This window comes from Ochotona curzoniae, unplaced genomic scaffold, assembly GCF_017591425.1.
Source record: "Ochotona curzoniae isolate NIBS_2020 unplaced genomic scaffold, NIBS_Ocur_1.0 scaffold_4937, whole genome shotgun sequence".
NCBI lineage: Eukaryota > Metazoa > Chordata > Mammalia > Lagomorpha > Ochotonidae > Ochotona > Ochotona curzoniae.
In genome coordinates this window covers 4,143,916-4,169,233 of record NW_024467126.1, presented here as the reverse complement: position 1 = coordinate 4,169,233, position 25,318 = coordinate 4,143,916, and the positions used below count along the sequence as shown (strand labels likewise).

General features: G+C 63.4%; 1 protein-coding gene across 1 annotated transcript in view; it reads right to left on the bottom strand.

Moving 5' to 3' along the window:
• Positions 1–25,318, bottom strand: part of ANO1 (anoctamin 1) — a 52,623-nt gene that overhangs the window by 15,864 nt on the left and 11,441 nt on the right. Inside the window, exons 3-17 of the mRNA XM_040970816.1 lie at positions 24,897–24,995; positions 24,251–24,402; positions 23,279–23,333; positions 21,508–21,559; positions 18,834–18,896; positions 18,377–18,432; positions 17,106–17,147; positions 13,731–13,795; positions 12,975–13,109; positions 10,415–10,575; positions 7,209–7,291; positions 6,375–6,386; positions 5,950–6,021; positions 2,391–2,468; positions 1,307–1,381 (exon numbers count right to left, since the gene is read on the bottom strand). Coding sequence (XP_040826750.1) covers positions 1,307–1,381; positions 2,391–2,468; positions 5,950–6,021; positions 6,375–6,386; positions 7,209–7,291; positions 10,415–10,575; positions 12,975–13,109; positions 13,731–13,795; positions 17,106–17,147; positions 18,377–18,432; positions 18,834–18,896; positions 21,508–21,559; positions 23,279–23,333; positions 24,251–24,402; positions 24,897–24,995 — 1,200 coding nt within the window. The remainder of the gene's footprint in view (positions 1–1,306; positions 1,382–2,390; positions 2,469–5,949; positions 6,022–6,374; positions 6,387–7,208; positions 7,292–10,414; positions 10,576–12,974; positions 13,110–13,730; positions 13,796–17,105; positions 17,148–18,376; positions 18,433–18,833; positions 18,897–21,507; positions 21,560–23,278; positions 23,334–24,250; positions 24,403–24,896; positions 24,996–25,318) is intronic.

Genomic DNA, 25,318 nt, shown 5'->3' with positions numbered 1-25,318 from the left:
TCTCCTGTGGGTCCCACCGCTGGCCCAGGACGGGTGTCTGCCGCAGCCCAAGGAAAGCTGTCATTGAAGAGAGCTCATTTTAAAACTTGGGCTTCTGCGGACAGCTGCCCATGACTAAGCGGGGACCACACCCGCCCGGGGAGCCGTTGGCGGCCAGACCACAGCCTGACAAAAGGGCCGCCGGCACGGGGGTGTGGGCACCACTCCCTGCCAGCCCCGAGCACCAGGACTTCCCTTGGAAAACCCCTCAGCACTGCCAAGAGGCCATTCCCTGGGGGAGGCACCGCCGCAGCCCGGAGGATGCCTGGGGCAGGCGTGAGCAGGGGTGCAGGGGGGCCCAGGCAGTGCTACCCTCCAGAGTGAGGGCGGGACTGGCTGACTGTCCACACCAGCATTGCTTGGGTGCCACCTGCAGAACAGCGGGCACCTCGCCACTGCAGGGAGCTCCGAGCTGGGGCTGACCCGGCATGGCGGGCAACGTCACTGCAGGGAGCTCCGAGCTGGGGCTGACCCGGCATGGCGGGCAACGTCCTGCCTTGGCTGTGTGCTGAGGAGTTCTGGGACCCCGCAGTCAGCAGGGGCTGGTCTACCGAAGGAGCTCCTCCCATGAGGGGCCCCTCTTCCTGCTGGACAGGAGGCAGCCACGTTGTGACTAGGAGAACCTGTGACCCAAGCTGGGAGAAGCCTCCTGTTGGCCTCAGTGAGCTGGCAGGGGCCCTGGGCGACCCTGGGGCGTGTCTCCTGTCCTGTTCTGGCTTCTCCACCATGGGCCCTGGGAAGCTTGGGGCTACCTGCTTCCCATGGGGTGAGGAGACGTGACCCCGTGACTGCGCAGCTGGCTGGGTTCAGGCACCATCCGCTCTGGGTGAAATTCCCTCAGGTGGCCCTGCTACTGAGCCTGCAGTCACGGCCCTCAGCCGTGGGAGAAGCCCACGGCCCGCTCCCGGCCCTCAGCCGTGGTAGAAGCCCACGCCCCGCTCCTAGTCTGTTGATCTGGTAGGCTTGTTAGAACTGCCACACTTCTGTCTCCAGTGCTAGCTGGCTGGGAGGCCCCAAGTCCACGATTTGAGAAATAAACTCCAAATTGGAAGCTGTGTTATCAGGCACCTGTGACCAGCTCATGGCTGTGTCACGGTCACTGCCCACCGGGGTCCCTTCCCAACACAGGGGCGTTCCACCTCGCCCAGGAGCAGGGGCCAGCCTCGCCTGGGGATGGATGGACAGGTGGGTGGATGCACGGTGCTGGTCCGCCTGGCTGCCCACCTCCCAGGAGGGGCTTCCTCCCCATTGACCTTCTGGAACTTACCATGAAGATGATGGAGACGAGGTTGGTGAGGTAGGCTGGGAAGCGGTCTTTCCAGGTGAGTTTCACCTTGTCGGTCTAGGACATCAGACAGTCGGGGTCACTCCGGGAACTACCACGTGTGGGGAGTGTGTGTGTGTGTGTGTGGACACGCACATGCGTGCAGCCAGCTGAGACGACACGGACACACCCCAGTCAGTCCCTGAAGACCCTGCACGGCGTCCGGTGCTCCCAGGGACATGCGGGCCCAGGTGCGTGGCTACTGCCAGGCACGCCGGGAGCCCTTGGTGCTGGGGGAACAGCAACACCTAATACCTTAAGAACAGACTCGGGGCCGCCACACTGGCTCAGTGGACTCATCCTCCCCTTGCACGCGCCAGGATCCCACACAGGAATCAGTGCAAGTCCCAGTGACTCCACTTCCCACCCAGCTCCCTGCCTGTGGCCTGAGAAGGCAGTTGAGGACGGCCCAAAGCCTTGGGACCCTGGACACGCGTGGGAGACCTAGAGGAAGCTCCTGGCTCTAGATCGGCTTAGCTCTGACAGTTACGGATATCTGGGGAGTGAACCAGCAGAGAGATCTTTCTCTCTGGCTTGTCTTCTTTCCATAAATCTGCCTTTTCAATATAAATAAATAAGCATTAAAAAATAAAGTCTCGGAGTGCTGCTCCTTGGGGGAGCCACGTTCCCAGAGGCCGCACCGAGGCCCCGGGCGCTAGGATGCCTGTGGCTTTAGGTACCCAGAGCAGGATTGCTGCTCGCTCCTGCACAGACCAGTGTAGACCTGCATCTTGCGCGCTGGCGGCTCATGGCCCATGAGGGCTCTGTCCCTGAGCTGGCTGCAGTAGGGGCTGGGGTGGGTTTCCAATTGCCCCACAGGTTACGCATTCCAGGTTGTGATAACACACGGGTGACCGAGCACACAGACCAGCAGGCGCCACAGGCAAGTGTGACAAGCACGTTCCATGAGCCCCGTGTGAGCCAGAGCGACCCCTCCCCACACAGGTCCACACGGCCATGCAGTGACAACACAGGGTGGGTGTTAGCCCACGTCGCTTGCACCCGCGACACACGCCCAAGGATGTACCAATTTCACCCCTGCCATGGCTGTCCTAACCCTCTGCTTCCACGTGTTTGTGGGCTCCTCTGGAAGCGGCCGGCGCTTCTGGGGGGTGGGGGGAGAGAGCAGCTTGCAGTGAAGCTCCTGGAGGGAGGGACACACACACACACACACACACACACAGCTCGGGCCAGCAGTGGACACACACACACACACACACACACAGCTCGGGCCAGCAGTGGACACACACACACACACACACAGCTCGGGCCAGCAGTGGACACACACACACACACACACACACACACACACAGCTCGGGCCAGCAGTGGACACACACACACACACACCCTGCAGGCCAGCGGCAGTGAGCTGCCCACCTCGCCAGCGGGCTGCTGGGGCAATCACGAGCTGGGTGCCCTCAGGTCAGGCCTGGAGCTCCCGGCTGCAGGTGCCCCTGCCTGGCTCTGGCCTGTCCCTCCTTTGGGGTGGCTGCTGTGACATCAACAGATGCAGGACAGCAGGCCTGACTCCCACCAGCTGCACCCCACAAGGCCCGAGTCCACGTGCCAATCACTCAAGTAGTGGGTTCCTCACCGCCTTTTTAAAATTCCAAAGCTGCAGCCAAGTGAGAAGGGAAGAAAACAGGTGGGGGTGGGGGGGCTGGGGTCACGGGCAGACCCCACCCCTCACTCAGCTACCCTCCCACTGTGAGGGGCTCACGCCGAGACCCAGCCGAGGCCGGAAGCCAGCTCGGCTTTTGGCCTCCATTAGGTCCCCAGCCTCGTGTGGGCATGTCATGTGCCATCAAGCCACCCTCCCCTTGGTGGGAATGTAACACTGTGCCCTGTGGCTGGTGCCAGGAGGAGCAGCCTCAGAGCCCTGCAGACGTCTGGCCCCAGGCTGGCGGCCAGGACGCTTCCCTGGAAACCAGAGGGAGCGCCTGGCTCCTGGCTGGTGCTGGTAGCGGTGAGGCAGCACCCGCACCTGCTCGGTGTGAGCGAGTGTGGGCAGTCTGATCGGAGGGCGAGGCTCTGTGGCCAGTGTCCCCATATTGCCTACCCGGCCGCGGGAGGCATGCATCGTGGCCTGGAAGCCCCCATGTAGCAGTGGTGGCCTGGCCACCCTAAACCAGCCAGCCACGAGCAGGAGATTCAGTCCCAAGGAGAGGGACCCCAGCTTGGTTCTGCTCAGGTAGCAGGGTCAAGACCCTGTAGCCTCAGGGGACACTCTTGCCCTTGACCGCCTGGCCCTGGGACACCTGCTTGGATGCCAGCCGCTCACCCCTGCAGGTGTAGGGGACGTTTTGTGAAAAGAGGCGGCCCCAGGCACATCGCACCAAAGGCATTTCCCTGTCCCCAGGATCTTCACAGCAGCGGCTACTGGCGTGGGGGCCCTGGCTGCACACAGAAGGCCAGGCGTGGGTGCTCCATGGGGAAGGCCCTGGGCTCGAGGTCTGGGCTCTGCCACAAGGGCGTGATGGCCCGTGGTCCCTGCATGCCGCTGCGTAGGCCGTGGCCATGTCCACAGACTGACCTCCCCACGGGGCTGCTGTTGACCCAACAGGCTGCACTGGGGCAAAGGGACCCACAGAACCTGAGATGGGTCGACCCTGTCTACACCAGGGAACAATGTCTCCTGACCCCGTCCACACTGGGTGCCTGCTGCGTCCCTGACCCCATCCACACTGGGTGCAGTCAGCGTCCCTGACCCCGTCCACACTGGGTACACGCTGCGTCCCTGACCCCGTCCACACTGGGTGCCTGCTGCGTCCCTGACCCCATCCACACTGGGTGCACTCAGCGTCCCTGACCCCGTCCACACTGGGTGCACACAGCGTCCTTTGGCCCGTCCACACTGGGTGCACGCTGCGTCCCTGACCTTGTCCACACTGGGTGCACACAGCGTCCTTTGGCCCGTCCACACTGGGTGCACACAGCGTCCTTTGGCCCGTCCACACTGGGTGCCCGCTACGTCCCTGACCCCGTCCACACTGGGTGCACGCTGCATCCCTGACCCCGTCCACACTGGGTGCACACTGCATCCCTGACCCCATCCACACTGGGTGCACGCTGCGTCCCTGACCCCATCCACACTGGGTGCAGTCAGCGTCCCTGACCCCGTCCACACTGGGTGCACACAGCGTCCTTTGGCCCGTCCACACTGGGTGCCCGCTGCGTCCCTGACCCCATCCACACTGGGTGCAGTCAGCGTCCCTGACCCCGTCCACACTGGGTGCACACAGCGTCCTTTGGCCCGTCCACACTGGGTGCACGCTGCGTCCCTGACCCTGTCCACACTGGGTGCCCGCTGCATCCCTGACCCTGTCCACACTGGGTGCCCGCTGCATCCCTGACCCCGTCCACACTGGGTGCACTCAGCGTCCCTGACCCCGTCCACACTGGGTGCACACAGCGTCCTTTGGCCCGTCCACACTGGGTGCCCGCTGCGTCCCTGACCCCGTCCACACTGGGTGCCCGCTGCGTCCTTCGGCCCGTCCACACTGGGTGCACACAGCGTCCTTTGGCCCGTCCACACTGGGTGCACACAGCGTCCTTTGGCCCGTCCACACTGGGTGCCCGCTACGTCCCTGACCCCGTCCACACTGGGTGCACGCTGCGTCCCTGACCCCATCCACACTGGGTGCAGTCAGCGTCCCTGACCCCGTCCACACTGGGTGCACACAGCGTCCTTTGGCCCGTCCACACTGGGTGCCCGCTGCGTCCCTGACCCCATCCACACTGGGTGCAGTCAGCGTCCCTGACCCCGTCCACACTGGGTGCACACAGCGTCCTTTGGCCCGTCCACACTGGGTGCACGCTGCGTCCCTGACCCTGTCCACACTGGGTGCCCGCTGCATCCCTGACCCTGTCCACACTGGGTGCCCGCTGCATCCCTGACCCCGTCCACACTGGGTGCACTCAGCGTCCCTGACCCCGTCCACACTGGGTGCACACAGCGTCCTTTGGCCCGTCCACACTGGGTGCCCGCTGCGTCCCTGACCCCGTCCACACTGGGTGCCCGCTGCGTCCTTCGGCCCGTCCACACTGGGTGCACTCAGCGTCCCTGACCCCGTCCACACTGGGTGCACACAGCGTCCTTTGGCCCGTCCACACTGGGTGCACGCTGCGTCCCTGACCCTGTCCACACTGGGTGCCCGCTGCATCCCTGACCCTGTCCACACTGGGTGCCCGCTGCATCCCTGACCCCGTCCACACTGGGTGCACTCAGCGTCCCTGACCCCGTCCACACTGGGTGCACACAGCGTCCTTTGGCCCGTCCACACTGGGTGCCCGCTGCGTCCCTGACCCCATCCACACTGGGTGCCCGCTGCGTCCTTCGGCCCGTCCACACTGGGTGCACACAGCGTCCTTTGGCCCGTCCACACTGGGTGCCCGCTGCATCCCTGACCCTGTCCACACTGGGTGCACGCTGCATCCCTGACCCCGTCCACACTGGGTGCACTCAGCGTCCCTGACCCCGTCCACACTGGGTGCACGCTGCGTCCTTCGGCCCGTCCACACTGGGTGCACACAGCGTCCTTTGGCCCGTCCACACCGCAGACAGACAGGCTGATGGGACCTGTACCTCTTTGTGTTTGGACTCTTTCCTCAGTGACTTTTCCAGGACTCTGGCCTCATACTCGGCCCTGGGGTGGTCCTGGAAAGACAGCATCGGAGGGGGGGTGTCACTGCGCGCCCCGACCCTACTCCCGGCCTCGGCGGGTGAATCCACAGGAAGCCCTGGGCACCCCAGGGCCAGCTCACGGTGGGCTCCCACTGCGCCTGCAGTGTCCCCTGCACCCCGCCACCCCTGCCCAGAGTGAGCTGGCCCCGGGGCGGTCAGCAAGCAGACCCGGGCGCCCGGCAGAGAAAGCACTGGAAGGAAAGGAAGGGGTTATGACAGAGTGCTGGCGGGAGGAAGCAGAGACCAGGCCCACGCGTGGAGCAGCGGCAGGAGCTGTGAGCCCAGCCCCTCTCCCCGGGACAACCCAGTGACAAAAAGGTGCAAACCTTGACCGCCTCCTGTGGGGGACCAGAAAAGGAAAAAACAACATAAATAGTCATGATGGCGCTACTCCATGGGACGTGCGGGCACACCCGTGCCATAGCCGCCCTCCTCCGGCCTGGCTTCCCCCAGCTCAGCTGATGGCCGCGGCCCGGCAGCCCTTGCCCATGCTGCCCATCATTCCTGCACTCTCCGCTGGGAGGCAGGTGCAGCCCCGGACGGCCAGGATGAGGACCCCTCAACTCTTTGGGCTTCCACACAGCTGGCTAATGAGCACCTCCCAGCTCTGCCCAGGAGGGACAGACCCTGGAGGTGGCCGGGGCAGTGCCATGTGTGCAGGTGGCCGTTGGCCTGCCCTTGCCCTCCGATTCAGCTGGCAGTGAAGTCCTGCAGTGCCAGCAGGCCAGGGTCCGAGGGGTGGGAGGGCAGTGGGGCACACGCCCCTATACTCTCCAGCGGCCACTGCTGTCCCTCTCTTTGGAACCCGAGGTGGTCCGTGTCGGCTGTCCATCTCCGTCAGCAAAGGCTGCGTCCCCACCCCACACAGCCTCGCTCAAGGGCAGGCGGCATCCTGGCCTGTCCATACCCCGCCGGCCAAGGCGCCGAGGTCAGCGTGGCCAGCCCCAGCTGGCCTCCGAGGCCACAAGGCTGGGTGGCATGTCTGTAGGAATTTGGAGACGACCAGCGTGGAGTGGTCGCCCCAGCAGCCGAGGGCATCTGGAATCCTGGGAGGATGAATCAGCTAGCGGGTGGCGGACCACCGGGAGCTCCGTGCTGTGCGGGGGAGGGCGCGGGGCGGGGCGGGGTGGGGGTGGGCCTGGCAGGCCACGGGTACTGACCTCCTCCCCCTCGAAGCCCGTGAGGTCCCAGCGGTAATTGAGTCGCATCTGTTTCCGTTTCCAGTGTTCCATGAAGGTGGCAGCTGTGCAGGGCGGGAGACAGGACTCAGCATCGCCACGTCCCCGGCACCCCGGGATGGGTGCCTGGTGAGACTGTGATCCCGATGGGCTCGCCCTCTGAGCAGAGACTCCTGCGCTCTAAGGAGTACGCAGCCAGGCAGGGAGGGGCAGGGACCACCTTGCTTCGTCATGTGATGGGACTGGGGCCAAGCAGAGTGGAGACGTGGGAGACGTGTCACTCGAGTCCCCCGCGTGACCTCATGAGTGTGAGGGGCTGTGTGGGTTCTGGCAGGGGTACGATGGGGCGTGAACTTGCTGGCTCCGAGAGCTGGGGTCCCCTGGCACACAAGCTCAGTGTCACCTGCTCGGAAGTGAGCCCAGCTGGTGACGGGAGAGTTGAATGAGATGCACAGGGGTTGGGGGTGCTACCCCAGGCCTGGGGGACCACTGCAGCCACTCCCCAACCCAAGGGCATTGGGCAGTCAGGGTCGTGGGGGTGAGGGTGGAGCCATGGAGGACCATGGGGTGATGTCCCAGTTCCTGGCTGCCCTCTGCCCTCCACCCTCTGCCCTCCCTCTGCACTGGTTTATCTGCCAGGAAGTGAGAGTAAGTGGCCTGGGTTTGCAGGCATGGCACAGAGCTGAGCAGGGATGGGTGAGGGACCCTCGGCCGGTGTGGGTGACAGATGAAAAAGGAAGCACACAGCCAACAGGACCACCTTGGACAGGAAGCCGTACCACCAAGGACACGACTAGCAGAGGGCAGAGCCAACCCACGCCACGGGAGACCAGAGCTGCAGGCTCCCGCTGTCCCATTAGAGGAAAACTCCCATTCAGCCCGGCTTAGGAAGCAGAGTGCTACATATGCAAAGGGTGGCACACAGGTGCAAAAGGGTGGCCAGCAGGTGCATGCAAGAAACCCCACCCTCCAAAAAAACAAAACACACTTAATGCTGCAGACATAAACAGGACCACAATGGATTCCACCTTCGAGTGGTGAGCACAAAAAGGAAAAAAAAAATTGCCGGCACATGCTGGTGACATGTTGAAAAGCAAGCAAGGTGCCACCGGTGGGAGCTGGGCCATGCCTTTAGGGCAGTCATGCTGTGCTGTGAGGCCAGCAAAGCCGTGGCCCAGGCCACGCCCATAGGAAGTGACGTTGTCACATCCATGTGGCACCTCCACGGAGTTGTGACAGCCACCAGCAGGGCCTACACCAGGATGGCCGGTTCCTGCACCTGTCGAGCAGGCCTGTTCACCTGCCCGCTCCTCCCCTTTCTCACGCCCAGTGAAGATACGGTGCTCCATCCCCACTCAAACTTGCAAGCGGCACGCGGTGGGGCTGTGAGGGCCCTGGGCTGGCTGCAGGTGGATGGTGAGAGGGGCGGGAACCACACAGCTTGGCGCCCATGCCTGAGCCGAGCCACTGTACAGGGCCGTCCTCTGCCGGTTCCACGAGGCCACAGGCCCCCTGTACACACACACCCCACCACCTGGTCCCTGTGCCATGGTGGGTGGGGGCAAAGACCCAGGGGTAGCCAGAGGCCACGGGTGGGCTGGGCCCATGAGGGTCCTTCCTGCCTGCTGTGTGGAGAGAACCCTGTGAGGTTCTCAGACAGTCACCCCGAGTACTCAGCACAGCTTTACCCGGGAAGCCTCTGCTGGGGAATGCCCAGTCACCGGGGACCAAGGGGCGTGGGGGTGGTGCCTCCCCTGGTCCCAGGCGGAGCTCAGACTGGCGAAACAGGGCACAGAGGCTGCCAGCCCAGGGCCATGCAGCTCCCCTGGGAATGCCAGAATGCAGCCCCTTACCAGAGGGGGTCTTAGCAGCACCCCCAGGCTCCCCCACACCGGGAAGTTCTCCCCCAGGCTCTTGTTCCCACACCTTCGCTCGGCATGAGCTGGCAGGTGGCTGGACATCCCCGTGACCATGTGCTGACCCCATGGGAGGCCTGCCAAGGGCAGTGGGGGGCCAGCCGCACGGCAGGTAGGAGGCCACAAGCCCCCTGCTGGTTGCCCCGCTGCCAAGCGGCAAAAGCGCAGGATGGCTACTGGCAGTCATGGAGGGATGATGTGAACATGTGACAAGGAGTCGCCAGGGGAATGACCAGTCCCTGGGGACCACGTGGTCACTATGGCCCTGACAGTGGCAGGGCGGGCCGGGTGGACAGCGTTCCGGAAGGGGGCGGCTTTTCCTGACTCTCTCATGGGAGAGCGCGCAGCTGCGCCTGTGCCACCAAGACTGGGCATGTCGCTGGCTCACAGGACAGAGCCGAAGCTGGCCCGGGTCAGGGCCAGACTGCAGGTGTGTGGCACAGAGGCCCCGGCATAGCCAGGCCCCTCCCCTCATCCCAGGGCCTCTTCCTGAGCCGTGCCCTCCTGCACCCTCGGCTGGCAGCTCTCCAGGGCGGTGACCTTGGCCACATCGGGTCTTATCGGCCCGCCACGTGCTGGGTTCGGGCTCAGATCCACGGACCCCGGGCTTGGCAGGGACATTGTCACCTCCATGTCCTGTTGGCCTCAGAAGCCTCCAGCGGTAGCAGTCCCATGCCAGGCATGCGCCCATGGCCCCTCATCCCCCTCGTGTGCCCATTTCACAGATGAGGAAGCTGAGGCTTCGAGTGGCCAAACGGTCACACGGGAGTGCTCTGTGAGCCCCCGGGTGTACGTCAAGGCCCGCTGGGCTACCCAGCTGACCCTGAAAAGGCAGCACTGATGACCTTTCCATGGCTTGCGTGGCATGGCCCCTTTGAGGAGCCCCCGCACACCCTGAGCTGGTCCCACGGTGCCTGTCAAGGACACATGGCTGCCAGGCACTGGCTGTCTGCACAGCAGCCTGGCGACAAGCCCCGCCCACCTTCACAGGCTCAGCAGCCTTCCACCTCTTCCAGGAAGCCCTTCCTGACTTCCCTCCCCGGGAGGGCCTCCTGTGCCCCCGAATGGCCAGGCCTTGGAATCAGGGCCTGGGGAAGGCTCAGCACAGCCCACTGCACGGATCCCAGATCCCCAGTCCCAGCACCTGCCACTCTCTCCAGGCCTCTACCTTCTTACTGGAAAATGGGCTCAGGGGCCGAGCTGCAGGGGTCAGCACGTGGGCTCTGAGGCAGCCGCCCCTCCCTGGGCTACCGTGCGGGGAGCCCCACTCACCCCAAAGGGCCATGAAGACCGAGAAGAAGACGGTGGCGGGGTTGTCGAAGAGGTGGCTGGCACGCGCCGTGGCGCAGGCCGAGCTCATCTTCCAGTAGCTGCAGGTCTTGTCACACAGCGGGCACATGGTGATGTTATGTCTCTGGTCACACATCTCCATGCTGGAAGACAGGGACAGCGCGGGGACAGGCACCCTCTGGGGGCTGCATGGGCCGCCACCAGGGTACCAGGTCCCTTCCCAGCCTCCGCGCGCTGGACACGGAGCTGGGCACTGCTCCCAGGGCCGTCCCTATCCTGTGCCTCCACCTACGACCTCACCACACTTGAGACAGGAGGCCTGTCTGCAAGGCACACGCCCAGGGGACTGGCACAGGGATAGGTGTGCCCACACCCTGGGGGCAGTGAGGTGCCGTTCTACCCAGCAGTGAGGCACACGGGGCCGGAGCCCCTGCCGCATGGCACCAGGAGCCTCGCGATGCCCGGGGTGCCTGGCCAGACAGACAAGAGGAACCTGAGGAGGGCACTGCCGCTGATTTTCCCTTCTGGAAACAGAACGGAGGGGAGAGGCCAAGGTAAAGACCACCCCTGCCCACCCCCAACCCTCCTCCTTCCCTGACCCAGGGCAGAGCCCTGGACATGGCAGCGGGAGTGGGCGTGGCCTCTCGCAGCACATGTGCTGGACGCTCACCAGACACGTGGCCAAGGTCACTGCACGGGGCGCCCTCGCCTGCCGAGGTGTGTGTGCGCCTTGCCCTTCCCCTCTGCGAAATGGGCATGTTTCTGTCACTGGGCCACTGGGCCCTGGTAGCAGGTGGGTGGAGCGCTGAAGCTACAGGGCAACCCAGCCAGGGCATGGAGACCCTGGAGCCCTTGGCGGGTGGGCTCAGGTGCAGGAAGTCCTGTACCAGTGCCCAGCCTGCTGCGCCTGCCAGCACCCAGCCTTCCGCCTCTCCCAGTGACAGGGAGCTGGAAGGGGTAGGGTGTGGGGCACCACCTGCAGGCTGGCTCCCCTGCAGCCTTGGCTAGCTCGGGCAGCTCCCTGGGGCACGCTGCCATGTCACCAGCAGGGCAGAGACCACAGTGGGGATGGCCCGCTCTGCCCAGGCAGCAGGAATCGGGACAAGTCCACACGGGGGCCGGGGTGCTGAAGGCCTTCCCACCGAGGAAGGAGGGCTCCCGAGTCCAACTGAGCAGACAGCTCACCTTCCACCTGCCTTTCCCTTGGGGCTTGGGGTCCCTGCAAGCCTCGAGTCACCCTCAAGTCGCCCCCACCCACCTCTTCCCTCCTGTGCCCTCAGGGTGAGCTCTGGGCTCCCCACCACCTTCAGCGCCGAGAGAATGACCTCATGGCATATCAGCCAGGGCCAAAATAACCCTTCGGGGAGCCAGGCCAGATGCCCTCTGGTCAGGGTCCTGGGTGCGTGGAATATTTGAGGTGTTATTCATGGATTCAAACATCGGTTAGACAGAAACTTGACCAGATAAGGGCTTTTCTGTGCTGCCGTGAGGTCGTTTCTCCCTGAATCCGGGGCGCGCCGGCCCTCATAATGACTCGGAACCATGGCGAGTTTTCCAACGCTTGGCAGAGCCATCAGACAAAACCACCGAGTGATGGATGGAGGGGCTCACGGGACACAGAACCGAAACGCCAGGGTCAGCTACAGGCGGCCAAGAGCCCAGCGATGACCCTGGAGCCACAGGCCTGGCTCCTGGCTGCATCTGGGTACAGACCCCGAGGGAGCAGCAGCCACGGCCGGGGATGTGGGAGACCCCAATGGAGCCCCTGGCTCCTGCTGCCGCCAGGTTGAGCCTGGCTATTATAGCCGTGTGGGGAGTGAACCAGCAGATGGAAGAGACTCCCCCTGTCACTCTTTCAAATAAATACATCTAAAAATAAGTTTATTTTTGGTATGAGCATTTTGAAACATGTGCCCCGGACTGAGCTGACACAGACCTGAACTGGAACCAAGACAGACACCCCTGGTGCCTTGCTTTGCCCAACATGCCCTGAGCTCTTCTGTACTGGGACCTGGGTCCACAGTACTAGGGAGGCAGGGCCCTGACTTCCAGAGCACCCCTTGCTTGGCCTGTGGGCCCTGGCAGGGCAAGACCAGCAGTCCTGTGGGTGTCCTCAAGGCTGCAGCCCCTGGGCGGGGCTGGCACGTTCTGGGAGCAGTGGGCAGTCTGCACCCCATTGAGGCAGAACCACTCATTCCCACCTTGGGCACACAAAAGGCCCAAAAGCTACGGACTTCTGGGGGAGTGCCTGTGTAGGGGTCAGGTTAAGGTGACGCTGCTGGCTGTGAGCAGGGGTCAGGTGGGAGGTGAGGGCTGCTGGCTGTGCGCAGGGGTCAGGGGGATAGCTCATGGGTGTGTGCAGGGGTCTGGTGACAGGTCACAGGTGTGTGTAGGGGTCAAGTCAGAGGTCATTGGTGTGTGCAGGGCTCAGCTGGGCGGTCAGGGCTGGCTGAGTGCAGGGGTCAGCTGTGGAAGGCCATGCTGTGACAGACTCCAGGGCGGACCCCAGGACGGCTCAGGTTGGTGCCGCAGTGTTTCCTACCTGGGGACGTTCTGGTCCACGGTGGCGCATCCGTACAGGAAGACGATGACTCCCACCACGGAGGCAGGAATGAGCATCTGGGTGTAGACGCCCAGCCAGGCGAAATACAGGCCGATCTTCTCCCCGAAGTACTTCCTGCACCATGGGGCAAGAGGTGTTGTCACCACAGCGCCGCCCACAGGCCGGCCCACACCCAGCGAGGACCCACCATGATGAGGCTCTGGGTTCCCCGTCTAAGAGGCAGAGGGCATGGGCAGGCGTGGGGTGCCCTCTCCCCATGTTGCCTGCACCTGCCCCCTTTGCCCATGGTGCCTAGGGAGGTGGACAATGGCCCATGTTGATGGGCAGACACCTGCTTTGGGGGCTCTCGGCTCCACCCCGAGTCCCAGAACCAGAGGTAACTGTGGCGTACGGGTGCTACCCTCCCGAATCATTGTAAGCGTGTTGGCTGCAAGGCAGTTCAGCCAAGCTTCCACCAGCAAATGCCGGCCACAGTGCCCACTGGGCACTGAGCCTCCCGTGCTGGCCTCTGCTTTCTGCCCACAGGGACAGAGTCTTCAGGGGCATGGTCTGTGGCCATGCCAGCGAAGTAGCTCTTTCCCTCCTGTACACATGGTGGCACTGGCTTCTGGCCACAGTGACTGCGAGCAAGGGGCTTCACGCCACGCTGGCCCAGTTCTCCCACACAAGCTTCTCAACTCAGGTGGGAGCCGACTCCTCTGGGTGGGTCACCACGCCTGCCTGGGCCCCGCTTACCTGACTAGGTCAATCGGCTGGTACTTATAGAAGACCCTGTAACTTGCCCACTCTTCATACAGCAGCTGCAAGAGGAGAAGGGTGGGGGTGGGCAAGGGGTCACGTCCACAGCTGGCAACACAGCCTTGCCACCACACCACACCACACCTCGGACGCCTTTGTCCATTCATTCACTCACTCACAGGACACACACGGGGACAGCGGCCATGGGCAGGCAGCAGGCAGTGGCCACGCTGAGGCAGCAGCTATGGAGAGCTGCTTCTAGCCATTACAGCACACTTACTTCTCCCGATCCATCTAGAAGTGACCAGGAGTGGCCTGATGCCACCGGCCTTTCCCATTCAGACACTTGGTTGTTTCTAGTCAAATCATTCTGTTTAAAAATTGATTCGCTTCAGGGCCCGGTGGCATGGCCTATTGGCTAAAGTCCTTGCCTTGTATGCACCGGGATCCCATAGGGGCGCCACTTCTAATCCTGGCAGCCCTGCTACCTATCCAGCTCCCTGCTTGTGGCCTGGGAAAGCAGTCGAGGACGGCCCAAAGCCTTGGAACACTGCACCCGTGTGGGACCCTGAAGTGCTCCTGGCTCCTGGCTTCGGATTGGTGCAGCTCCAGCCGTTGCGGTCACTTGGGGAGTGAATCATCGGACAGAAGATATTCCTCTCTGTCTTTCCTCCTCTATATATGACTTTGCAATAAAAATAAAACAAAATCTTTTAAAAAGTGATTTGTTTGGAAGGCATAGTTAGAGAGAGAGCTCTTCCACCAGCTGGTTCACTTCCCAACTTGGCCACCAAAGCCAGGACTGAGACCAGCTCCACGTGGGAACAGGGGCTGCAGCACTGGGGCCGCCCTCCACTGCTCTCCCAGGCCACAGCAGGGAGCCGGAGCTCAACCCAGCGTCCTTATGGGATGCCAGCACTGCAGGCAGAAGAGGGCTATCAACTCATTTTTTGTTGCGATGCAGAACTACCAGGGTTTTGAGCAGAGAAACACGGATGGATAGAAGATTAACAAATAAACACAACAAAAACACAACCTCGCAGGCTGCAGGACAGCCTGAGGGCCACCTCCTGTGCTGGGCTGTCTGGGCAGAGCGCACACCCACACTGGGAGGGGCAGTGCCCCCAGGGCCTTGGGCAGGAGCCGTGGTGGCCAAGCAGCAGCAGCCTCGGTGGTCACGCAGCAGTGTGCTCAGGACGAGGCCGTGTGGCGCCTGCTGCTGTGAGAGCCACTTCGCTTCAGGACCCCCTCCCTAGCTGCAAGCGTGACCATGCCCACAGCCACATGGGCCCTGGTTCGCGTCCCGGCTGCTCCACTTCCCATCCAGCTCCCTGCTGATACACCTGGGCAGACAGCAGAGAATGGCCAAACCCGCTTGGTCCCTGGTGCCCATGGGAGACCCAGAAGAAGCTCCTGGCTGACCCAGCCCTCCCCAGTGCAGCATTTGGCGAGTGACTCAGTGGATGGAAGATCTCTCTGCTATTCCACCTTTCAACTAAGCAGATCATTCTTTACATAGATACGGTGCTGTCCTAAGCCCCCAGCAGTTGGCCGGAGCGGCCTGAGCTGCCGCTGGTCCTGTCCTGGCTGGTGGGAGGGTTACCAGCATACACGGGTTCCTTCCAGAAAAATCTTTGAAAATAGTGAACCCATAAAAGGTTTGCTGAGCGTGGACACGCAGAACAGGGATGGTGGGATGCCGGGCAGCAAGGTGGGCTGGGGGTGGGGCCTAGAGCAGACTGGGGCGGGGCCTGGGGCGGGGCCTGGGGCGGGGCCGGGGGTGGGCTGGGATGGAGGGGCAGGGCTTTCCTGGCTGCAGTGAGGGGAAGTGGAGGGGAGGTCCAGGAGTTGGAGCCCTGTGCAATGCATGTGTGTGTGTGTGTGTGTGCCTAACCTGGGTGCCTAGCCTGGCCAGTGACCAATGCTGCCCTCCCCAGGTGGCCAAGGGCACCACAATGCCCCCAGTGTGACTGGGAGATCTGCTCATTGGACTGGGAACATCAGAGGCTGTGTGGATGAAGACCTGGGCCATGAGCCTCTGGGAGGAGAAGCCAGCAGAACGGCCCTCCTGAGGGAGTGGCCATGTCCCCACTCTGGTCACCACGTCCCCGGGGCTGCCCCACTGCAAGCACCCAAGGTGGCTCTTCACGGCCTGGTCCCGTCTCCAGCCCCCTGCAGCAGCCCCTCGACCTGGAAGAACCGCTCATCGTCCCTGCCGTCGGCGTGGCCACGTCAAGCCTGAGTCGCTGCCGGGAGGAAGCCAGGCTGGTATCTCGGCCACGGAGGCCTCGGGCATCGAGAGCGTGGGCTGGGAAGGGGCATGGCCAGGGCTGGCAGCTCCAACTGCGGGGACCCAGCCTACACCTCGAGGGGGTGGGGGCTCTGCTCTGCCCCAGTACCCCGTGCCCCGACTGCTCCGGGGGCCAGGTCTATTTGGCCCTCTGGTCCTCGCCTCCACACGGGCGCTGGGACCGACAGGTTCTTAGCGAGTCATCGCTGAATGAGTGGCCAGCCCCACACCTGTCCTCGGACGGGGGTTAGGTCCCCGGGGCCCCCCCTCCCCAAGCGGGGGGGGCCTCTCAAGGAAGGAGCGAGACATTAGCAGCGTAGGGGGACAGTGAGGGCTGGGAGGGGCTGGACCCCCAGGGCATTGGTGGTCAGGGCCCACGGGCAGGGGGACCAGGGGTGTGGGTCCCAGGCCGACGCCAGTACTACACGACACACAGCCCGACGTGTCATCAGAGCCGAGTTGGCAGCTGCGGCTGCATTCCGGGGTGGGCAAGTCGCATCAAGCCGCAGAGACTTAAACTCAGGCTTGCGGGCCAGAGGGAGACTGAATGGAGAGCATTGCATCAGTGAGGGGGCCGGCCCCGGAGGCGTTGCAACGGGGTCACCACTGTCAAGTTATGGCTGCCCAGTGTCATTGGGGACAGGAGCCAGGGGCCGGCAGGGCCCAGCGAAGTGGCCGTGTGCCAGGGAGGGAGGCTGCTTCCAGGGGAAGCAACACAGGTGGAACGGAGGAGCCACGGAGCGAGGCTGGGGAGGAGCCCCCGGCAGCGTGGGGCAGGACTGGGGACAGGCCTCCCCTGGCTGCACCCAATGGGTCCTAAGATGGCCTGCCCCCCGCCCTGGGGCTGGGCAGAGTCCGCCCACAGCCAGCACAGCCCGCCTGCACGCAGCAGGCTTTGGTTCAGCTGCAGGTTCAGGGCTGGAGGGCTCGGGGGTGAGGCAGAAGGCACAAGGAGGGACCCATCTGGGGAGGGGGCATCTTTCCTGTCTGTTACCTCCCACGGGGGCTTCTCCGGAACACCCCTGCCCCCAAGCGCCGACCCTGTGGACCCCGCGTCCCTGCCGCGCCCCGCACGCTCTCACCTTCCTGTCGTTGAATTCCACGCTGTCGCCCTCGTAGTCTCCCTGGGTGGGAGGGGAGAGAGAAACAGGACGCTCAGCACCCACAGAGGGGCGGGGGGCCTTGGTGGGGCTGCCTGGAAGGCAGGGAGCTCAGGGGCTGCCCCAGCGGCCTGTCGGGGCGGCACCCCTTTCCTGCTCCCTGGAGGGGTGACAAACTACACACTCGTCATCCACCTGGATGGGAGAGCCCAACGCACCCATTTCACAGATGGAAGCACTGAGGTGCCACAGAGCCAATTGGCATCTCTTTACCCACAGCTTGGCTTAGAGAGTCTTGGGTGGGAGGGTGCCCCCTTTGAGCCAGGCTCAGAGCATCTGACCGTGTATCCCGGTGGGCAGCTGCTCATAGCCGCCGCTCTGGCCATCCTCAGCAAAGCTCTCAGGGCCCATGCCCACTTGAGCCTATGGCCTCGTCCTCACAGCCCTGCCTTTGTGGCCGAGCTGGCCCTCGGCCTGCCTGCTGGTGGCCTCTGTGAGCTCGGGCAGGGGGATGCCAAGGGGTCGCCAAGCAGCCAACGTCGAAGCCCTTCTTGTGAGGTTGGGAAGGTCAGGGCACTGGCTGGTCAGGTGGGCCCCTGGCACCCTGCCCGGGGAAGCTGGCTGGGTGAGCGAATGAATGAATGCAGAGGGCAACTGTGGGATGGGAGGAGCCAGGAAGAAGGCACTGAGTACACGGCAGCTCCTACCCGCCCCAGGTGGCAACACAAGAGGGTGGGCCGTGGCTTGGTCAGTGGCCTGGGCATGGCAAATCCTCCGGGTTACAGGTCCCCCACCCCCCCATGCACAGAACAGGCTCTCAGAGACGCCCCGCTAAGCCTTAACGGGCAGCTCAAGGTGGACTGAGGGTCCCTTCCCGAGGCCCCATTAGGGGATGGCTGGCTTCAAGGCCTGGTGCCAGGCCACCTGCTCCGGGTGGGGCAAGTCAGACAGTCTGAGGGGAGGGAATCCCTGCCAGAAGCCACCCTGGGGACCGGGGACCCAGAGCCCCAGCTTCCTGACCGGCTCAGAGCTCCAGGGACCTCCCCAGGGCTCCTGGTCACAGCCACACGCCCTTGCTACCACGTGCTCGGGCCACCGGGCGTGAGAACTGGCAGCCAGCAGAGGGAGCAAGAGACCGACCGGGGTAGGGGGAGAGGGGAGGGGACTGCAGGGGGGTGTGGGGAGCGACCCTAGAGGGAGGACGCCAGGGAGGGGTGCGACCGTGGGGGTTTGCGCGGGTCAAGGTTACTCACGTCATGCAGTGGGTACGCGGCCGAGTACACGCCGTTGGCCAACAGGCTCGTGATTCCTTCAAAACAGAAAGAGAGGCGTCGGGCGAGGGAATGGGCGGCTGCGGGACAGGGCTCCGTGCTGCCAGCGCCTCACCCAGAGCCAGCCGCAGCTGGGATCTCTCCCCTCCCCCATCTATCAACTAGGAGAGCAGGAAGCATGCTTGATTGACAGAACTTGCAAGAGACCCAGAAAGACATCCCAAGAGGCAGGTGGTCCTTGGAGGAGGCAGGCGCCCGCAGCCCCCAGGTCCCGGCTCCACCACCAGCCACCACCTGCTCTACCACAAGCCTGCAGACTGGACGGTAAAGAGCTGAATCAGGAGGACCCGCGCGGCTGGGCACGCCAGAGGCGCCGGGAGTAGGCATACAGTTTGAGGCTTCGGGTTGATTGGAGGAGCCGGGAGGCGCCCGCACTTACCGTACTTGCCACATTTGCGCCTTTTATTTAGAAGGGCAGACTCCTTCCTTCCCTCTCCTCGTCCTGTTTACACATCGGCCATTAGTTCCACGCAAGGGCCCACAGGACCGAGGCTGCACTGGGGGGCTGAGCTGGCACCCGCCGGGCGAGGGGCTCATGGCCACCCGGGGCGTGGGCTGCCAGGCCTGGGGCTTAGTGCCCGGAGTGGCCCCGACCACCTGTAGGTGCTGCTTCAGCCAAGGTGGGTGGCAGTGGAGGAGGGGTGGGAATGTCAGGGCTGTGCGTCGGGGCTCCTGGGACTCTGTTCACACACTGCACCTCGGAGGAGCCCCCAAGGGGCCCCTTACCCGGCCGAGGAGCCCCTCCAGGCAGTAATCACGCCCCACGTCCACTCTCTGTGACCCCTACATCCCCTTACAAACGGACCATCTTGGGGGCTCTCACAGTGGTGCAGTGAGTTAAGCTACCACCTACAGCACCTGCAACCCATGCTGGCGCCGGTTCTAGGCCCGACTGCTCCACTTCCCTTCCAGCACCCTGCTGATGCTCCTGGGAAAGCAGCAAAGGCTGGCCCGAGTGCTCGGACCCTGCACCCACACGGGAGACCCAGAAGCTCCTGGCTTGGTCCAACTGCAGGCTGAACCAACAGATGGAAGATCTTTCTCTAAGATTGCCTTTCAAACAAATTCAAATTAAACGAGAGGACCATGTGCTCCGTGAGTGAGCTGGAACCGTGGCAGGACAGAGCCCGAGGAGGGGCTGCAGGAGGGTGTGGCCTGCGTCGGGGCCAGAGGCAGAAATGCATGCCACAAGACACCAACGTGAAGCGGGGTGCACAGGAGGACCCTGCCCCCACTTCCTCCTGGTCAGCCAGCGAGAGGGAACGTGGCCCGCTCTCCCTCAGAAGGGACCCGTCAGGGCGCAGGTGGGGCGACCGAGCCACACTGCAGGTGCTGAACCAAGAGCTGAGCTCAGCGATCCAGCCCCGGCTCTGGCTGGCCTTGGAGGATGGGCACGGGGGAGAAGCTTGTCTGCTCCTGGTCCTCTGGGCTGCCCACGCCCCCACACCCCGCCTCCACCAGGCAGCCATGGGACAGGATGAGAAAGGGAGAGAGGGCGGGCACACACAGGACCTAGGAAGGAGGGGACACCAGCTGCGGGCATGGGCCCCACCCACCCACCTCCCTGAGAAGGGTCTGCCTTGTGCGACTTGGGGTGCTTTTGGGCCCAGCTGGTCTCAGGGCAGTTTCCCGCACTGGGGCGTCAGCGCCAGCGTACTTTTGGAAGTTGGCGGCAGGTGGAATGGAGGCCAGGTGGTGGCCTTGCTGGGCAGGGAGGACGCAGCCTGGGCCATCGGCATCTCCGGGGCCTGGGCCTCTGGTTCTCCCTTCCGGCTGCTATGCGCCCTGGCAGACGGCAGCAGGGGATGGTTCAAGTTCATGGGTTTCTGCCAACTCTGCGTGAGACCCGGATGGAGTTCCGGGCTCCAGGCTTCAGCCTGGCCCAGCCCTGGCGGCCGTGAGCATGGCAGGGAGTGGGCCACAGGAGAAACGCTCTCTCTTTGTCTAGCTCTGCTTCTCTGTCTCTGCCCTGTCATTTGAATATTGAAACCCACGTGTTAGGAATCTACACACAAGTACTCAGAGAAGGCGTGGTGTGAAAACAAGCCAGGCATGGAGTGAAACTTTTCTCACATTGCAACAGACTTATCTTCGAATCCCATCTTCCGTGAACTTTACAAATTTGTTGCTCTTCGTTTTCTCTTTTGAGAGGTACTTATTTGAAAAGACAGAACAGCAGAAACAGGGAGAGATCTCCCAGTATCTGGTTCACCCCCTGAAGGTTTACAACAGCTGGGACCAGGACACTCCATCAGGGTCTCCCCAGGGGGTGGCAGGGATCAGGTCCTGGGCTGCCAGCTGCTGCCCAGCCCCCCCAGGCGCATCAGCAGGAAGCTGGCTTGGCGGTGGAGGCAGGACTCCTGGCAGGGACCCTGGAATGCGGGCATCGGAGTGGCGGCTTAAGGGGCTGTGCTCAGGGCAAGCCCTGGGGTGGCATTGCACTGGCGTCTTCTGACCCAACCCTAGGTTCATCTGGCTGCCTCCAGCAGCCTCGGAAAGCAGCCCAGGCCATGGCCCCAAGCAGGCGACCCTGACACCTGCCCAGCGGGCTCCGAGGGTCCACAGTCCAGGCTCTCAAGGCCACTCAAGCCAGAGCTCCTATTTGCAAAACCTCGGCCATCAAACCACTCAGCCTGGGCAATGGCGACACAGGCTGATCTCCAAAGCCACCAAGAGACCTTGGAAAGATTTTCTCAACCCTGCAGTAACGAAACCAATGACATCTGCAGTAATACCACGGGAACACTCTGGTTGGGGTCTCTAAGGTGTTACTGGAGGACCGGCCACCGTCCCTGGGTGTTGAGGCAGTTTGGCAAGGCGTGGCCCCTCCTCCCCTGAGGATACAGCAGGGAAAAAACCCTGAAACAATGTATCCCGCCCACCTTCCTCCGCCCTAACCGGAGGCTCACATGGGCCTGCGTCTCTCTCAACTATGTAAACAATATTAAGAAGAAAATCAAAATTAAACAAAAAATAATAACGCAGAGAAGCCTCTGACAGCCGGCCACCTCCCACGGAGACGATGCGGAGCCCAGCCCCCGCCGTGTCCTTACCCATGCTGTACTTGGCCTTGGTACAGGTCGTTCTCTTCAAAATCTCATAGACCTGGGGGACAGAGCCGAGAGGTCAGCAGCCGGCCACACGGCCGCCTCTTCCTGGGACCCGGGGACAGCGGGTGGCAGCCTTGTTCTGGGAGTGCTGGGGGCGGGGTCCTGTGGTCAGCGGGTGCAGGGGGACCCGGGGGGCTGTGTCCTTTCCTGCTCACTCAGATGCCACACCAGTGCCCCCCAGCAGTGCTGTCCACGACCGGTGCCCCCAGCAGGCACAGGCAGAAGCCGACCACACAGTAGATGCCCGCCCACTCCAACTCCCCCGGACCCATGGCCAGTCCCCTGTCCCGTGCTCCCGTGAGCTTTCTGTGGGCGGACAAAGTTGGGGTGCCCAAATGAGGTGCTGTGAGTCTTGGAAAAGTGAGCCAAGACCGCATGCTATGCAAAACCCGCGCTCCTACGCCCAAGTCCTTTTATCTCCTCATCCCAGTTTCCGGCCAACTTTTATCTGTGTTTTCAAGAGGCGGAGAATTCCCACCTGCTACTCTGCTTCCCAGATAGCGGCTGCGGCCACAAGGGTGGCCAGCCCCCGCAACCCGCTCAGCTGTCCCCGACCCAGGGGGCCTCCTGTTGTGTGCACCAGCAGGAATGTTGGAAGGAAGCTGGTGCCATCTGCCCTCCACCGTGTTCCCCAAGTCCCCTCGAGTCCCCACACGAGGCACAGGGCCCTGATTACAAGGCAGCTGCTGTGGATCCATAGTGAGAAAAACACGGACCCAGCGGACTGGTGCTCAGGCGGGGCTGCTAACACCTGAGCTAGGAGTGGCTGCTCTGCTGCTAGGGGCGCGTCAGCTCAAGCTCCAGGGAGCGGCAGGTGCAGTAACAGGCTTATCACCCTGAGCGCTGATCGGGAATGTTAACAAGTTACACTGTTAAGAAAAATCCCAGCAGCTGCCTGCTCACGCCTGGTGCCCCGCCCACGTGGCCTGGACCCCCACAGGAATGCCTGGCTGCCTTTTGTTTGCTGGGGGTGGGGAAGGGAATCCTCATCTGGATGTGTGCTCTGTGACTCTCTTGAGGTTCCGAGGCTAAAGGAGAACAGAGAGCACCCAGGTCTGTCTGTCCCAGCAGCAACTCAGGACCGCCACATCCACACGGAACGCACTGCTGTCCCACAGCCAGCTCCCTATCTATCTCGGGAGGGGGCAGTGAGAGGCGGCTGGGAGAACCTGGACAGCAGCGAGGGCTCAGACACTGGATCAGCTTCTGGCTGCTGCAGAAACCAAGCCCCAAGCTGCACCCAGCACCGGCTTGGCCGGCAAGCGCGAAGCCAGCCTCTGCAGCAGGGCAGGGTGGTCAACTTCGACCCTCCGAGAGCTCATCTGGCGCAGGCTGGCCCAGGCCACGTCCTTAGGCCTCCACCACGCCGGTCCTTCTGCTTTCTCAGAAATCCCGGGCCAGGGACCGGGAGTGGGGGTGGAGGGGGGGTGGGTTCAGGCGCAGAACCCAGCTCAAGTCCCTGCAGTGGGCAGGGGGCTCCCCGCCCCGCCCCACCCCCTCAAGCTCTTGTCACTCTCTCTCTCTCTCTGCTGTGAAGCTGCCCTGAGCCAGCCCGAGGCCCTGGCTCTCCCCTGGGCCTCCGACTGCCCTCTTGTCTCATTACTCTAATTATTTCTGTGGCACACAATTAGAGCCGGCGGCCCCCGCGGGAGTTCCCGGGAAATGAAATGATCAAAGGCATCCCCAGGGCCCCCCCGCACGCACGCGTACTCACAATCGTGCTCCGGGTTTTGCTGTCGAAAAACGAGTCTTTGTCGGACAGGTCGAACCTGCGGGAAGATTGGGCACTCAGCTCACGGGGCAGGGGCAGGGGCAGGGGTAGGGGCAGGGGCAGGGGCAGGGGCTGACCTTTGGGGCATCCAGAACAGTCTATGAGGTGTTGCCCCTGCCCTTGTGGGGGCACCGACACCCACTCCAAGATAAAGTGAGCCTGGAGTTGTGGGGGGCAACGTCCCCCCTGCTTCTTTTGGGGTTCTCCTTAAGGACAAGGCTTTGGAGCATGGGGCCTGCCCGAGGTGGCCCAAGGCTTCCTACAGCCAGAGGGCTTGTTAGGAATAGCCACCTGCCCCGTGGCTCTGGGGCTCAGAGGGTGACGGCAGGGACTTCTGCCGTTTGGAGGTGAGCAGCTGCTGGCCAGGCGGGCAGACAAGGGGGCTTGGGTGAGGATGTGTGTCTCTGGACCCCTGGTCGGAGGACTTGCCTTCCCTCAGGACCCCAGGAGCACCGGCTCACAACAGGTGAAGCCCACCCGCCCACACAATGCTGGGACAGACACCCCCACACCTTTCTCCCAGCACCCCAGCGAGGCCCACGGAGACGGGCTTCCAGGCTAGCTGACCCAGGCGGCTGTATGCCACTGCCCCTGGGGGGCACAGCAAGGGGAGGTCTGTGGGTAGGTGAGGGCTGCTAGGCCATGTGGGGGACCCTGGGGATGCAAGCTCCAGCTGCGGCCACTTGTAGCTCTCACCTCCGGGAGAGAGGGATGGGGGGCTGGCCGGGCTTAAGGCTTCTGGGGAATGGGAAGCATGGTCACCCCACCTTCCCGCCAGCAGTCCCCCGAGGGGCCTCCCGGGGGTGGGGGGGATCGCCAAGCAGTGCTGAGTCCTGTCCCTCCCTCTAATTCTGCAGCAAGCAGTGGCGTTCTTGGAGGACCCTCGTTGCCAGGCCTCGGCGGGGCCTCACTCACAGGTGCTGCTTCTCCCGGGAGAAAGGGTACGAGAGCCTCTTGGTGCTCTGGGGCCTGTGCTCGGCCACCTTGGGCTGGATGGGGGCCGTGACCTTCTGTAGAATGGAGTTGACCTTCTTCAACAGGCCCCGTGTCTCGTTGATGTGGTACATCTGCAGTCGGGGACAGGGTGGGCCTCGGGGTCAGCCTGGGGGTCAGGGGGACCCCGAGACCTGCTGCTGAGGGTCCCAGTCCCACTCCGCCCCGCCACGGTGCCCCAAAGGGCTCACCCGGGGGCTCGATCACCACCCATCTCCCCAGCTAAGCCCACTAGAGCCCCTGTGGGGCTCAGCAGGCCCTGGGCTGACCAGCTGGGGACATGGCCTCCTTGCCCTCCCCTCTCCTCCCTCCCCCGAAAGCAAAGAGGCCTCCACGCCAGGCGTCCCTGTCAGATCGCCTATGGCAATAAAGTCTTGCAAGATGAAAGAGAAAAGTCCCAGCCAGCACGGAGGGGGGTACACTGTGTCTGCGGCGATGACACATCCCAGGGACGGCTGGCCTGCAGCCTGCCCGTCCCCGCCCCACCCCACGCAGGAGACCCCGAGCTCTGGAGACCACCCACGGCGGGGCCCCTCAGCCAGGGACGGGCAGGCCTGGTGGCGCCTACCTTCTTTGTGGGCATCTTCAGCCGGAGGAATTCTGCCTCTCTACAGAGCACCGACCAGGGCGCGTGGATCTTCACGAAGCCCGTGCCGTGGATTTTGGTCTAGAAGGAGATGGAAGGGGTCGAGTCAGAAAGCTTCCTGCCCTACAGCTGCCCCTGCCCCACTGCGAGGCACCGCCCCTCCTCGTCTGCCCCGGGCTCAGGGCCAGCATGGGACATGACAGTGCAGATCCCAGCACCCCTGAGCCTCTGGGCCCTAACAGTGGTCCTGGGCGGGCATCCTTGCCCTGTAGAGTCAGGGCTATGGCTCTGTCGCCTCCCAGCCTGGTGCAGGCCTTAGCTCCACCAGTCTGGCTGCTCCAGCCCAGGGCCCTGTGTGGGGGTGGGAAGCAGCGCCCCTGAACACCTCCCGAGCCTGACTCCAT